The sequence below is a fragment of the Hyla sarda genome, chromosome 10 (genome assembly GCF_029499605.1).
Source record: "Hyla sarda isolate aHylSar1 chromosome 10, aHylSar1.hap1, whole genome shotgun sequence".
Lineage (NCBI taxonomy): Eukaryota > Metazoa > Chordata > Amphibia > Anura > Hylidae > Hyla > Hyla sarda.
In genome coordinates, this window is record NC_079198.1 from 1,551,873 (window position 1) to 1,565,130 (window position 13,258).

The 13,258-nt window shown below is 49.3% G+C and overlaps 1 protein-coding gene across 1 annotated transcript; it reads left to right on the plus strand.

Moving 5' to 3' along the window:
- The first annotated feature begins 2,203 nt into the window (after nt 1-2,203).
- LOC130293812 (aflatoxin B1 aldehyde reductase member 2-like) lies at nt 2,204-9,839 on the plus strand. The gene is made up of 7 exons (XM_056542942.1): nt 2,204-2,490; nt 7,466-7,656; nt 7,823-7,927; nt 8,599-8,695; nt 8,857-8,956; nt 9,249-9,378; nt 9,511-9,839. The coding sequence occupies exons 1-7, from the start codon at nt 2,301-2,303 to the stop codon at nt 9,691-9,693; spliced, it is 996 nt and encodes a 331-aa protein (XP_056398917.1). The 5' UTR covers nt 2,204-2,300; the 3' UTR covers nt 9,694-9,839.
- Nucleotides 9,840-13,258: the final 3,419 nt, after the last annotated feature.

A 13,258-nucleotide genomic window follows, 5' to 3' on the forward strand; every position in this document is an offset into this window, starting at 1 on the left:
TGATCACACCCTCCTCTCTACTGGTGATCACATCCTCCTCTCTACAGGTGATCACACCCTCCCCTCTACAGGTGATCACACCCTCCCCTCTACCGGTGATCACACCCTCCCCTCTACCGGTGATCACACCCTCCCCTCTACCGGTGATCACACCCTCCCCTCTACCGGGGATCACACCCTCCCCTCTACCGGGGATCACACCCTCCCCTCTACCGGGGATCACACCCTCCCCTCTACTGGTGATCACACCCTTCTCTCTACTGGTGATCACACCCTCCTCTCTACTGGTGATCACGCCCTCCCCTCTACTGGTGATCACGCCCTCCCCTCTACTGGTGATCACGCCCTCCCCTCTACTGGTGATCACGCCCTCCCCTCTACTGGTGATCACGCCCTCCCCTCTACTGGTGATCACGCCCTCCTCTCTACTGGTGATCACGCCCTCCTCTCTACTGGTGATCACGCCCTCCCCTCTACTGGTGATCACGCCCTCCCCTCTACTGGTGATCACGCCCTCCCCTCTACTGGTGATCACGCCCTCCTCTCTACTGGTGATCACACCCTCCTCTCTACTGGTGATCACACCCTCCTCTCTACTGGTGATCACACCCTCCTCTCTACTGGTGATCACACCCTCCCCTCTACTGGTGATCACACCCTCCCCTCTACTGGTGATCACACCCTCCTCTCTACTGGTGATCACACCCTCCTCTCTACTGGTGATCACACCCTCCCCTCTACCGGGGATCACACCCTCCCCTCTACCGGGGATCACACCCTCCCCTCTACTGGTGATCACACCCTTCTCTCTACTGGTGATCACACCCTCCTCTCTACTGGTGATCACACCCTCCTCTCTACTGGTGATCACACCCTCCCCTCTACTGGTGATCACACCCTCCCCTCTACTGGTGATCACGCCCTCCCCTCTACTGGTGATCACGCCCTCCCCTCTACTGGTGATCACGCCCTCCCCTCTACTGGTGATCACGCCCTCCCCTCTACTGGTGATCACGCCCTCCTCTCTACTGGTGATCACGCCCTCCTCTCTACTGGTGATCACGCCCTCCTCTCTACTGGTGATCACGCCCTCCCCTCTACTGGTGATCACGCCCTCCCCTCTACTGGTGATCACGCCCTCCTCTCTACTGGTGATCACGCCCTCCTCTCTACTGGTGATCACGCCCTCCTCTCTACTGGTGATCACACCCTCCTCTCTACTGGTGATCACACCCTCCCCTCTACTGGTGATCACACCCTCCCCTCTACTGGTGATCACACCCTCCTCTCTACTGGTGATCACACCCTCCCCTCTACTGGTGATCACACCCTCCCCTCTACTGGTGATCACACCCTCCTCTCTACTGGTGATCACACCCTCCCCTCTACTGGTGATCACACCCTCCCCTCTACCGGTGATCACACCCTCCCCTCTACCGGTGATCACACCCTCCCCTCTACCGGTGATCACACCCTCCCCTCTACCGGTGATCACACCCTCCCCTCTACCGGTGATCACACCCTCCTCTCTACCGGTGATCACACCCTCCTCTCTACCGGTGATCACACCCTCCTCTCTACCGGTGATCACACCCTCCTCTCTACCGGTGATCACACCCTCCCCTCTACCGGTGATTACACTGTCCTCTCTACCGGTGATCACACCCTCCCCTCTACCGGTGATCACACCCTCCTCTCTACTGGTGATCACACCCTCCTCTCTACTGGTGATCACACCCTCCTCTCTACTGGTGATCACACCCTCCTCTCTACTGGTGATCACACCCTCCTCTCTACCGGTGATCACACCCTCCTCTCTACCGGTGATCACACCGTCCCCTCTACTGGTGATCACACCGTCCCCTCTACCGGTGATCACACCCTCCTCTCTACCGGTGATCACACCGTCCCCTCTACCGGTGATCACACCCTCCCCTCTACCGGTGATCACACCGTCCCCTCTACCGGTGATCACACCGTCCCCTCTACCGGTGATCACACCGTCCCCTCTACCGGTGATCACACCCTCCTCACTAGTTTTACAGCAATCTGACATGTCTTATCTTAGTGCATTATTTACCTTTGTCAGTGTAGAATAAAATAAGTGCAGTGCCCTTTAGACTCCATTATATAATCAGCAGGAGGAGGGGCTCATGTGTGGATCAGGTTCTGGCCGCCTTGTTATGTGTGTATACAGGTTCCTGGCCTGTTGCCATGATAAATTAATGTGTGGCAGGCGGTGAGGCAGCGGCTGCTCTCAGTCAGTGTTCTCCACTCCGTCCATACTCTTTCTCCTCACTATGTCGACTTCAGGTCTCCCCCGCACCATATTGGGTGCCATGGAGTTTGGGCACCGCATGGATGCCGTCTCCAGCCAGCAGGTGGTGCAGGAGTTCCTGCGGCGTGGACACCACGAGCTGGACACTGCGCACATCTACGGCGTTGGGAAAAGCGAGGAGATCCTGGGGGACATGGGGCTTGGCGCTGGAGGTAAGTGTCTGTGATGGGTCGGTCACACTGAGGAGTGAGACAGTGAGTATACAGCACTACCACCCCGGCACTCTCACTAACCCAACGGCTGTCCGGGCATGCTGGAAGTTGTAGTTTTGAAACAGAACTAGACTTCAGATTCTTCACTTCAGTTAGTTCACAAGTCAAATGTACAGCATCCGCAAAAGAACATGCATCAAATTACAAACAAAATACCTGACCCTGACCTGTGACTCTGATACCTGACCCTGACCTGTGACTCTGATACCTGGCCCTGACCTGTGACTCTGATACCTGGCCCTGACCTGTGACTCTGATACCTGGCCCTGACCTGTGACTCTGATACCTGGCCCTGACCTGTGACTCTGATACCTGGCCCTGACCTGTGACTCTGATACCTGACCCTGACCTGTGACTCTGATACCTGGCCCTGACCTGTGACTCTGATACCTGACCCTGACCTGTGACTCTGATACCTGGCCCTGACCTGTGACTCTGATACCTGGCCCTGACCTGTGACTCTGATACCTGACCCTGACCTGTGACTCTGATACCTGGCCCTGACCTGTGACTCTGATACCTGACCCTGACCTGTGACTCTGATACCTGGCCCTGACCTGTGACTCTGATACCTGGCCCTGACCTGTGACTCTGATACCTGACCCTGACCTGTGACTCTGATACATGACCCTGACCTGTGACTCTGATACCTGGCCCTGACCTGTGACTCTGATACCTGGCCCTGACCTGTGACTCTGATACATGACCCTGACCTGTGACTCTGATACCTGGCCCTGACCTGTGACTCTGATACCTGACCCTGACCTGTTACTGATACATGACCCTGACCTGTGACTCTGATACATGACCCTGACCTGTGACTGATACATGACCCTGACCTGTGACTCTGATACATGACCCTGACCTGTGACTCTGATACATGACCATGACCTGTGACTCTGATACATGACCCTGACCTGTGACTCTGATACATGACCCTGACCTGTAACTCTGATAACTGACCTGTGACTGATACATAACCCTGACCTGTGACTGATACATGACCCTGACCTGTGACTCTGATATCTAACCCTGACATGTGACTCTGATACATGACCCTGACCTGTGACTCTGATATCTAACCCTGACATGTGACTCTGATAACTGACCTGTGACTGATACATAACCCTGACCTGTGACTGATACATAACCCTGACCTGTGACTGATACATGACCCTGACCTGTGACTGATACATGACCCTGACCTGTGACTGATACATGACCCTGACCTGTGACTGATACATGACCCTGACCTGTGACTCTGATACCTGGCCCTGACCTGTGACTCTGATACCTGGCCCTGACCTGTGACTCTGATACCTGGCCCTGACCTGTGACTCTGATACCTGACCCTGACCTGTGACTCTGATACCTGGCCCTGACCTGTGACTCTGATACCTGACCCTGACCTGTGACTCTGATACCTGGCCCTGACCTGTGACTCTGATACCTGGCCCTGACCTGTGACTCTGATACCTGACCCTGACCTGTGACTCTGATACCTGGCCCTGACCTGTGACTCTGATACCTGACCCTGACCTGTGACTCTGATACCTGGCCCTGACCTGTGACTCTGATACCTGGCCCTGACCTGTGACTCTGATACCTGACCCTGACCTGTGACTCTGATACATGACCCTGACCTGTGACTCTGATACCTGGCCCTGACCTGTGACTCTGATACCTGGCCCTGACCTGTGACTCTGATACATGACCCTGACCTGTGACTCTGATACCTGGCCCTGACCTGTGACTCTGATACCTGACCCTGACCTGTTACTGATACATGACCCTGACCTGTGACTCTGATACATGACCCTGACCTGTGACTGATACATGACCCTGACCTGTGACTCTGATACATGACCCTGACCTGTGACTCTGATACATGACCATGACCTGTGACTCTGATACATGACCCTGACCTGTGACTCTGATACATGACCCTGACCTGTAACTCTGATAACTGACCTGTGACTGATACATAACCCTGACCTGTGACTGATACATGACCCTGACCTGTGACTCTGATATCTAACCCTGACATGTGACTCTGATACATGACCCTGACCTGTGACTCTGATATCTAACCCTGACATGTGACTCTGATAACTGACCTGTGACTGATACATAACCCTGACCTGTGACTGATACATAACCCTGACCTGTGACTGATACATGACCCTGACCTGTGACTGATACATGACCCTGACCTGTGACTCTGATATCTGACCCTGACATGTGACTCTGATAACTGACCTGTGACTGATACATAACCCTGACCTGTGACTGATACATGACCCTGACCTGTGACTGATACATGACCCTGACCTGTGACTGATACATGACCCTGACCTGTGACTGATACATAACCCTGACCTGTGACTGATACATGACCCTGACCTGTGACTGATACATGACCCTGACCTGTGACTCTGATACATGTCCCTGATACTTGACATTTGACTCCGACACTGACCTGATACTATAATCTGACCCTGGACTCTGATACCTGGCCCTGACCTGTGACTCTGATACCTGGCCCTGACCTGTGACTCTGATACCTGACCCTGACCTGTGACTCTGATACATGACCCTGACCTGTGACTCTGATACCTGGCCCTGACCTGTGACTCTGATACCTGGCCCTGACCTGTGACTCTGATACATGACCCTGACCTGTGACTCTGATACCTGGCCCTGACCTGTGACTCTGATACCTGACCCTGACCTGTTACTGATACATGACCCCGACCTGTGACTGATACATGACCCTGACCTGTGACTCTGATACATGACCCTGACCTGTGACTCTGATACATGACCATGACCTGTGACTCTGATACATGACCCTGACCTGTGACTCTGATACATGACCCTGACCTGTAACTCTGATAACTGACCTGTGACTGATACATAACCCTGACCTGTGACTGATACATGACCCTGACCTGTGACTCTGATATCTAACCCTGACATGTGACTCTGATACATGACCCTGACCTGTGACTCTGATATCTAACCCTGACATGTGACTCTGATAACTGACCTGTGACTGATACATAACCCTGACCTGTGACTGATACATAACCCTGACCTGTGACTGATACATGACCCTGACCTGTGACTCTGATATCTGACCCTGACATGTGACTCTGATAACTGACCTGTGACTGATACATAACCCTGACCTGTGACTGATACATGACCCTGACCTGTGACTGATACATGACCCTGACCTGTGACTGATACATGACCCTGACCTGTGACTGATACATAACCCTGACCTGTGACTGATACATGACCCTGACCTGTGACTGATACATGACCCTGACCTGTGACTCTGATACATGTCCCTGATACTTGACATTTGACTCCGACACTGACCTGATACTATAATCTGACCCTGGACTCTGATACCTGACTCTGACCTCAGATGCTGACACCTGACTGACCTCTGAAGATGAAACGTGACTCTGATATATGGCTCTGACATGTAACGTCAACTCTGATACCTGATGCTGATACCTGACAGACCTCAGGGCATCAAATGTGACTGGCATCTGTCTGTAACATGTAACTTTGACTGACATCTGTCTGTAACATGTAACTTTGACTGACATCTGTCTGTAACATGTAACTTTGACTGACATCTGTCTGTAACATGTAACTTTGACTGACATCTGTCTGTAACATGTAACTTTGACTGACACCTGTCTGTAACATGTAACTTTGACTGGCATCTGTCTGTAACATGTAACTTTGACTGACATCTGTCTGTAACATGTAACTTTGACTGACATCTGTCTGTAACATGTAACTTTGACTGACATCTGTCTGTAACATGTAACTTTGACTGACACCTGTCTGTAACATGTAACTTTGACTGGCATCTGTCTGTAACATGTAACTTTGACTGGCATCTGTCTGTAACATGTAACTTTGACTGGCATCTGTCTGTAACATGTAACTTTGACTGACATCTGTCTGTAACATGTAACTTTGACTGACATCTGTCTGTAACATGTAACTTTGACTGACATCTGTCTGTAACATGTAACTTTGACTGGCATCTGTCTGTAACATGTAACTTTGACTGGCATCTGTCTGTAACATGTAACTTTGACTGACATCTGTCTGTAACATGTAACTTTGACTGGCATCTGTCTGTAACATGTAACTTTGACTGGCATCTGTCTGTAACATGTAACTTTGACTGACATCTGTCTGTAACATGTAACTTTGACTGGCATCTGTCTGTAACATGTAACTTTGACTGACATCTGTCTGTAACATGTAACTTTGACTGGCATCTGTCTGTAACATGTAACTTTGACTGACATCTGTCTGTAACATGTAACTTTGACTGACATCTGTCTGTAACATGTAACTTTGACTGACATCTGTCTGTAACATGTAACTTTGACTGACATCTGTCTGTAACATGTAACTTTGACTGACATCTGTCTGTAACATGTAACTTTGACTGACATCTGTCTGTAACATGTAACTTTGACTGGCATCTGTCTGTAACATGTAACTTTGACTGGCATCTGTCTGTAACATGTAACTTTGACTGACATCTGTCTGTAACATGTAACTTTGACTGACATCTGTCTGTAACATGTAACTTTGACTGACATCTGTCTGTAACATGTAACTTTGACTGGCATCTGTCTGTAACATGTAACTTTGACTGACATCTGTCTGTAACATGTAACTTTGACTGACATCTGTCTGTAACATGTAACTTTGACTGACATCTGACTAATTCTGACACCAGATCTCTGAGGATGAAAGGTGACCATGATACCTGACTGACTCTTGACACCAACATCTGATGAATATCTGACTCTGACAAGTGACACTGACAAATGACTGTGATACCTTAGTCTGACCAGTACATTCCCCACAGTGAAGATAGCGACTAAAGCCAACCCGCTGGAGGGGAAGAAGAACCTGAAACCGGAGAGCGTCCGCCAGCAGCTAGAAGAATCCCTAAAGCGGCTGAAGACCACCAGTGTCCCCCTGTTCTACCTGCACCTCCCCGACCACCAGACCCCCCTGGAGGAGACACTGGCGGCCTGCCAGGAGCTGTACCTGGAGGTACGGTCTATTGTTCTGGACCAATATGGCTGCCTCTCCTAGGCTCCTGAATGGCTGTGAGGAGATATCACTATATATGAGATCTGGAGAATGGTGCGGAACTGCATCTAGTGAAGTATTGGAAGAATTTACCGTATACTAAATGACAATTTGTTTTTTTTTTTAGGGAAAGTTTAAGGAGCTGGGTCTGTCCAACTACGCGTCCTGGGAGGTGATGGAGATTTACTGCATCTGTAAGGAGAGGAACTGGGTGCTGCCGACTGTCTACCAGGTGCCAGCTCTGCGGGGGAAGGTGTAGTGCAGTGATATCCAACCTGTGGCTCTGCAGCTGTTGCAAAACTACAACTCCCATCATGCCATGGTCATGATGGAAGTTGTCATTTTGCAACAGCTGGAGGTCCCCTATTTGGGGAACACATAAAAGAGCTCGGTGTGGGTGACACCAATAACCTGAAAGCTGCTCTTCCTGGATGTCAATAATTAATAACACCAGCTGACCTACACCAGTGATAAGAGGTGGCTTAAAACATAACTTTTAATTGTTATCTCAATAAAAGATGCATATAGTACAAATAGTGCCGTTTTGTGCATGTACCCAATGATCTTTAAACCAGAGTAATACTGCTAAAAGAAGAAATCAATATTCCTTCATCAATAATATCCAAGTAGGGAGTGCTATAGTATTATACAAGCACATCCGTCCATCCGGTCTTCCTGGATGTCCTTGGAAGCACTGAATGGCATATAATACTGCCTACAGACTCCAGGAAAGGACATTTCCTGGATTCCATGGACAGCACTACATATCATTCAGTACTGTCAAGGACAGTCTCACATTGTAATGAACATGGACATTCCTGGCAGAGTGGAAAGTTCTCTGTAGTGATAGAGGGGGTCCTGTCCAGTCATGTTTTTTTTTTATCGTAGCCCTCTCTCCTCCAGGGTATCTACAATGCCACATCAAGAGCAGTAGAGACAGAGCTGCTCCCCTGTCTGCACCAACTTGGGATCCGCTTCTATGCCTACAGTCCGCTGTCAGGTGAGTGCGCCACTTTATACTGCAGCACTGTGGCAATCACTATCCCTGGAGGGAGCGATCCCTGGTACAGCTGTCAGCTGAGGCGGCCATGTTGTTGTAGTCAGTATTGATGACGTTTGTTGGTTTTGTGATTGATTCCCATTATTTCCTGTTCTTTTAAGGCGGATTGCTAACCGGGAGATACAAGTACGAGGACAAGGATAAGGAGCAGCCGACCTCCAGGTTTTTTGGCACAAACTGGTCTGGTTTTTACATGAACAGGTCAGCATACCGATGCGGGACCCCAATGCAAAAACTATTACAGGGCCCCCAACTATAATCCTTCATGGGCCCCTTTTGCAACCGGACCCTCTGTACCAACTATAGTTACACCCCCGCATACAGGGCACTACTGCTCTTATAATCTACCTATGTAGGTGAATAATTAGGCTGTCCGGGCATTCTGGGAGTTATAGTTTTGCAACAGCTGAAGGCACCCTGATTGTTAACATTGATATAGGGGGAAGTTCACTGGTTTGGGTCTGTTAACCCTTTGTTTCCTGGCCTTGTGCAGATACTGGAAGAAGCATTACTTCCAAGGCATTGACCTGGTGCAGAAGGCGCTGGAGGAGGCGTACGGCAAAGACCGACCCAGCCTGGCTGCCGCTTCTCTCCGCTGGATGTACCACCATTCCAAACTACAGGTGTGTGCCACAGTTTGCTCATCTTTTGGTGGTCGACTGAGCATTACACCGGAGCAGGGTCCTCAGCAGCACAAAGTATTTCAGTAGGTTCTCCTGGCAGCTCCATTGACATCACTTTTCATGTGTCTCTAGGGGAGCGACGCTGTGATCCTGGGGGTGTCTAGTTTCGAGCAGCTGGTGCGGAACCTGGATGGGGCGGAGGGGGGTCCCCTGCTTCCCCCCGTGGTCAGCGCCTTTGATGAAGCCTGGAACCTGGTCGCCCACGATTGTCCGAACTATTTCACTGATTCTGCTACTTTACGCAAATCGATGTAAACTTTTCAACTGTTGGTGTGAATGAGGCTTTACACGGGATAATCTGCCGCCATGTGTGATCTCGGTCTGAACGTCCCAAAGGGGTCAATGAGATGTCGCGCCCATTGTCTCACAAATGTACAAGTGTTACCATTAAACTGATTTTACAGCAACGAGAAAATCATTAGTTCTTCCCCGCCATACAGTGTCCTTGTTTCAAGGCTGTAACCCAGTGTTTTCCAAACAGTGTGCCTCCAGCTGTTGTAAAACTACAACTCCCAGCATGCCTGGACAGCCTTTGGCTGTCCGGGCATGCGGGGAGTTGCAGTTTTGCAACAGCGGAAAACACACTTTTTGCAGTGCAACTCACTTGTTTCCCCCCCCAGTGTGGTTACAGCATGCTACTTTGTTCTGAGCAATTTCACAGACAGAGGAGCAGACAGGGAATGAATACAGCAGGCGCTGAAACCTCACTATGCAGCAGTCTGCTGTGAAATAAGATCTTCTGCAGCATCTCAGGGCAGGGAACAGGCAGGAGTGCTGTGGGAGGGCTGATGGAAAGCAATGCATTATGGGAAATTAGTGCTAAGCACCTGCTCATCCAAGAAGTACCAGACTAACGATTTTTATCAATGGTGAAGCAGGCAAATTATTTTTATACACCTCTAATTTTGGTGGAGGTAATGTGGACGTGGGCCAAATTTAGGAAATGGTGCAGAGCATGTGATAAATATGGCCCTAGTGCATATTTTTTTTTTTTTAATTACATTTCAGTTCCCCACTTTGTAGAATTCATCCCGTGACTTTTTTTTTTAGCCTGTTTGTGCCAAAATGTGACTTTTTAGTAATGCTGTCCCCAGACTGTTTTGTAAGATTACTGTTTTGTAGTAATGCAATGATAATGAGTTTCTCAGTAGCGATTTGTTGCACAGTTTGTCGCAAAGCCCTCGATTTATCCCAAAACTATACAAACCCATTACCACAAATCTGTGGATTACACACCTTGATTTCTTGTGTAAATAAAATGTTGCGGGAAAAAAATCACAAATTTTCCACTGCAACAAATTTACCAAATTTACCCCTATAAAACATAGGTAAATACTTTGATAAATCCCACCTAAGACCTCTAAACAAAAGAGTTTTCGGTGATTTTAGAACTGGGGTGAAAGGTAAGTAATGCCATATGATTTTGCAGCATTGTAACATTGTGTTTTTTCACCTGATGGTGGAGTACCCCTTTAAATGAAGCTGCAAACACAAAATGGTAATTGGAACCGATCTAGTATATTAATGGTCTACATATCAGAACGGAGTCACACAAGGAGGTAAAGTTGTCACTTTATTAGGGTCAGAGGAGAAGCCTCATTCTCTATAATGTTTTTTAAAGGGGTACTCCAGAGGAAAACTTTTTTTTTTAATCAACTGGTGCCAGAAAGTTAAACAGATTTGTAAATTACTTCTATTAAAAAATCTTAATCCTTCCAGTACTCATTAGCTGCTTAATACTACAGAGGAAATTATTTTCTTTTTGGAACACAGTGCTCTCTGCTGACATCATGAGCACAGTGCTCTCTGCTGACATTTCTGTCCATTTTATGAACTTTCCAGAGCAGCACATGTTTTCTATGGAGATTTTCTCCTACTCTGGACAGTTCCTAAAATGGACAGAGATGTCAGCAGAGAGCACTGTGGTCGTGATGTCAGCAGAGAGCTCTGTGTTCCAAAAAGAAAAGAATTTCCTCTGTCATATTCATCAGCTAATAAGTACTGGAAGGATTTAGATTTTTTTTTTATAGAAGTGATTTACAAATCTGTTTAACTTTCTGACACCAGTTGATTAAAAAAAGAATAGTTTTCCACCGGAGTACCCCTTTTAAGGACACATTATACGGTTGTATTTACTTATTATGCACTTTCTGCCAAAACGTTCCCAGGCTCCATCCCAGGAGAGAAAACATGGCGGCCTGCTGAGGTCACTCCTGAAGGGTCTCATAGATCAAAGGACACATAGAATCAATAAAAACGACTTTATTATTAAAACATATAAACATAGACAAATAAACCTGCACTTATTTCACTACGCTCTATTACACTTGTGTGAAACCGGCCCAATACAAAGTTTATAGAACTATATATACTGCATTAAAAATGGAACTTCGGTACTTAAAAATGTATCTCCTGTCCCCAGCTCTCACCAAGCATGGAGCGGGGGTTGATATGTCTCCTCCATGCATCTCTGTGGGTGGGCTATAGATACACGAGCGCTGTCTCCTGCTCTCCTATAGAGGTGCATGGAGGGGACGTGTCGGCCACGCTCCGTACATGGAGAGAGTCAGGGCGCCGTGCAGGACATAGCGTGGGGTCCCTGGCGGTTTCTCCAGTGACTGATGGGTCACTTATATGCAGACAGGAGGAGATCTATTAATCACCACTGTGGAGCAGGAAGAAGCCTTCACACCCTCCTCTCTACTGGTGATCACACCCTCCCCTCTACTGGTGATCACACCCTCCTCTCTACTGGTGATCACACCCTCCTCTCTACTGGTGATCACACCCTCCTCTCTACTGGTGATCACACCCTCCTCTCTACTGGTGATCACACCCTCCCCTCTACTGGTGATCACACCCTCCTCTCTACTGGTGATCACACCCTCCCCTCTACTGGTGATCACACCCTCCCCTCTACTGGTGATCACACCCTCCTCTCTACTGGTGATCACACCCTCCTCTCTACTGGTGATCACACCCTCCTCTCTACTGGTGATCACACCCTCCTCTCTACTGGTGATCACACCCTCCTCTCTACTGGTGATCACACCCTCCCCTCTACTGGTGATCACACCCTCCTCTCTACTGGTGATCACACCCTCCTCTCTACTGGTGATCACACCCTCCTCTCTACTGGTGATCACACCCTCCTCTCTACTGGTGATCACACCCTCCCCTCTACTGGTGACCACACCCTCCCCTCTACTGGTGATCACACCCTCCCCTCTACTGGTGATCACACCCTCCCCTCTACTGGTGATCACACCCTCCCCTCTACTGGTGATCACACCCTCCCCTCTACAGGTGATCACACCGTCCTCTCTACTGGTGATCACACCCTCCCCTCTACCGGTGATCACACCCTCCCCTCTACCGGTGATCACACCCTCCCCTCTACCGGTGATCACACCCTCCCCTCTACCGGTGATCACACCCTCCCCTCTACCGGTGATCACACCCTCCCCTCTACCGGTGATCACACCCTCCCCTCTACCGGTGATCACACCCTCCCCTCTACCGGTGATCACACCCTCCCCTCTACCGGTGATCACACCCTCCCCTCTACCGGTGATCACACCCTCCCCTCTACCGGTGATCACACCCTCCTCTCTACCGGTGATCACACCCTCCCCTCTACCGGTGATCACACCCTCCTCTCTACTGGTGATCACACCCTCCTCTCTACTGGTGATCACACCCTCCTCTCTACTGGTGATCACACCCTCCTCTCTCCTGGTGATCACACCCTCCCCTCTACTGGTGATCACACCCTCCTCTCTACTGGTGATCACACCGTCCCCTCTAATGGTGATCACAC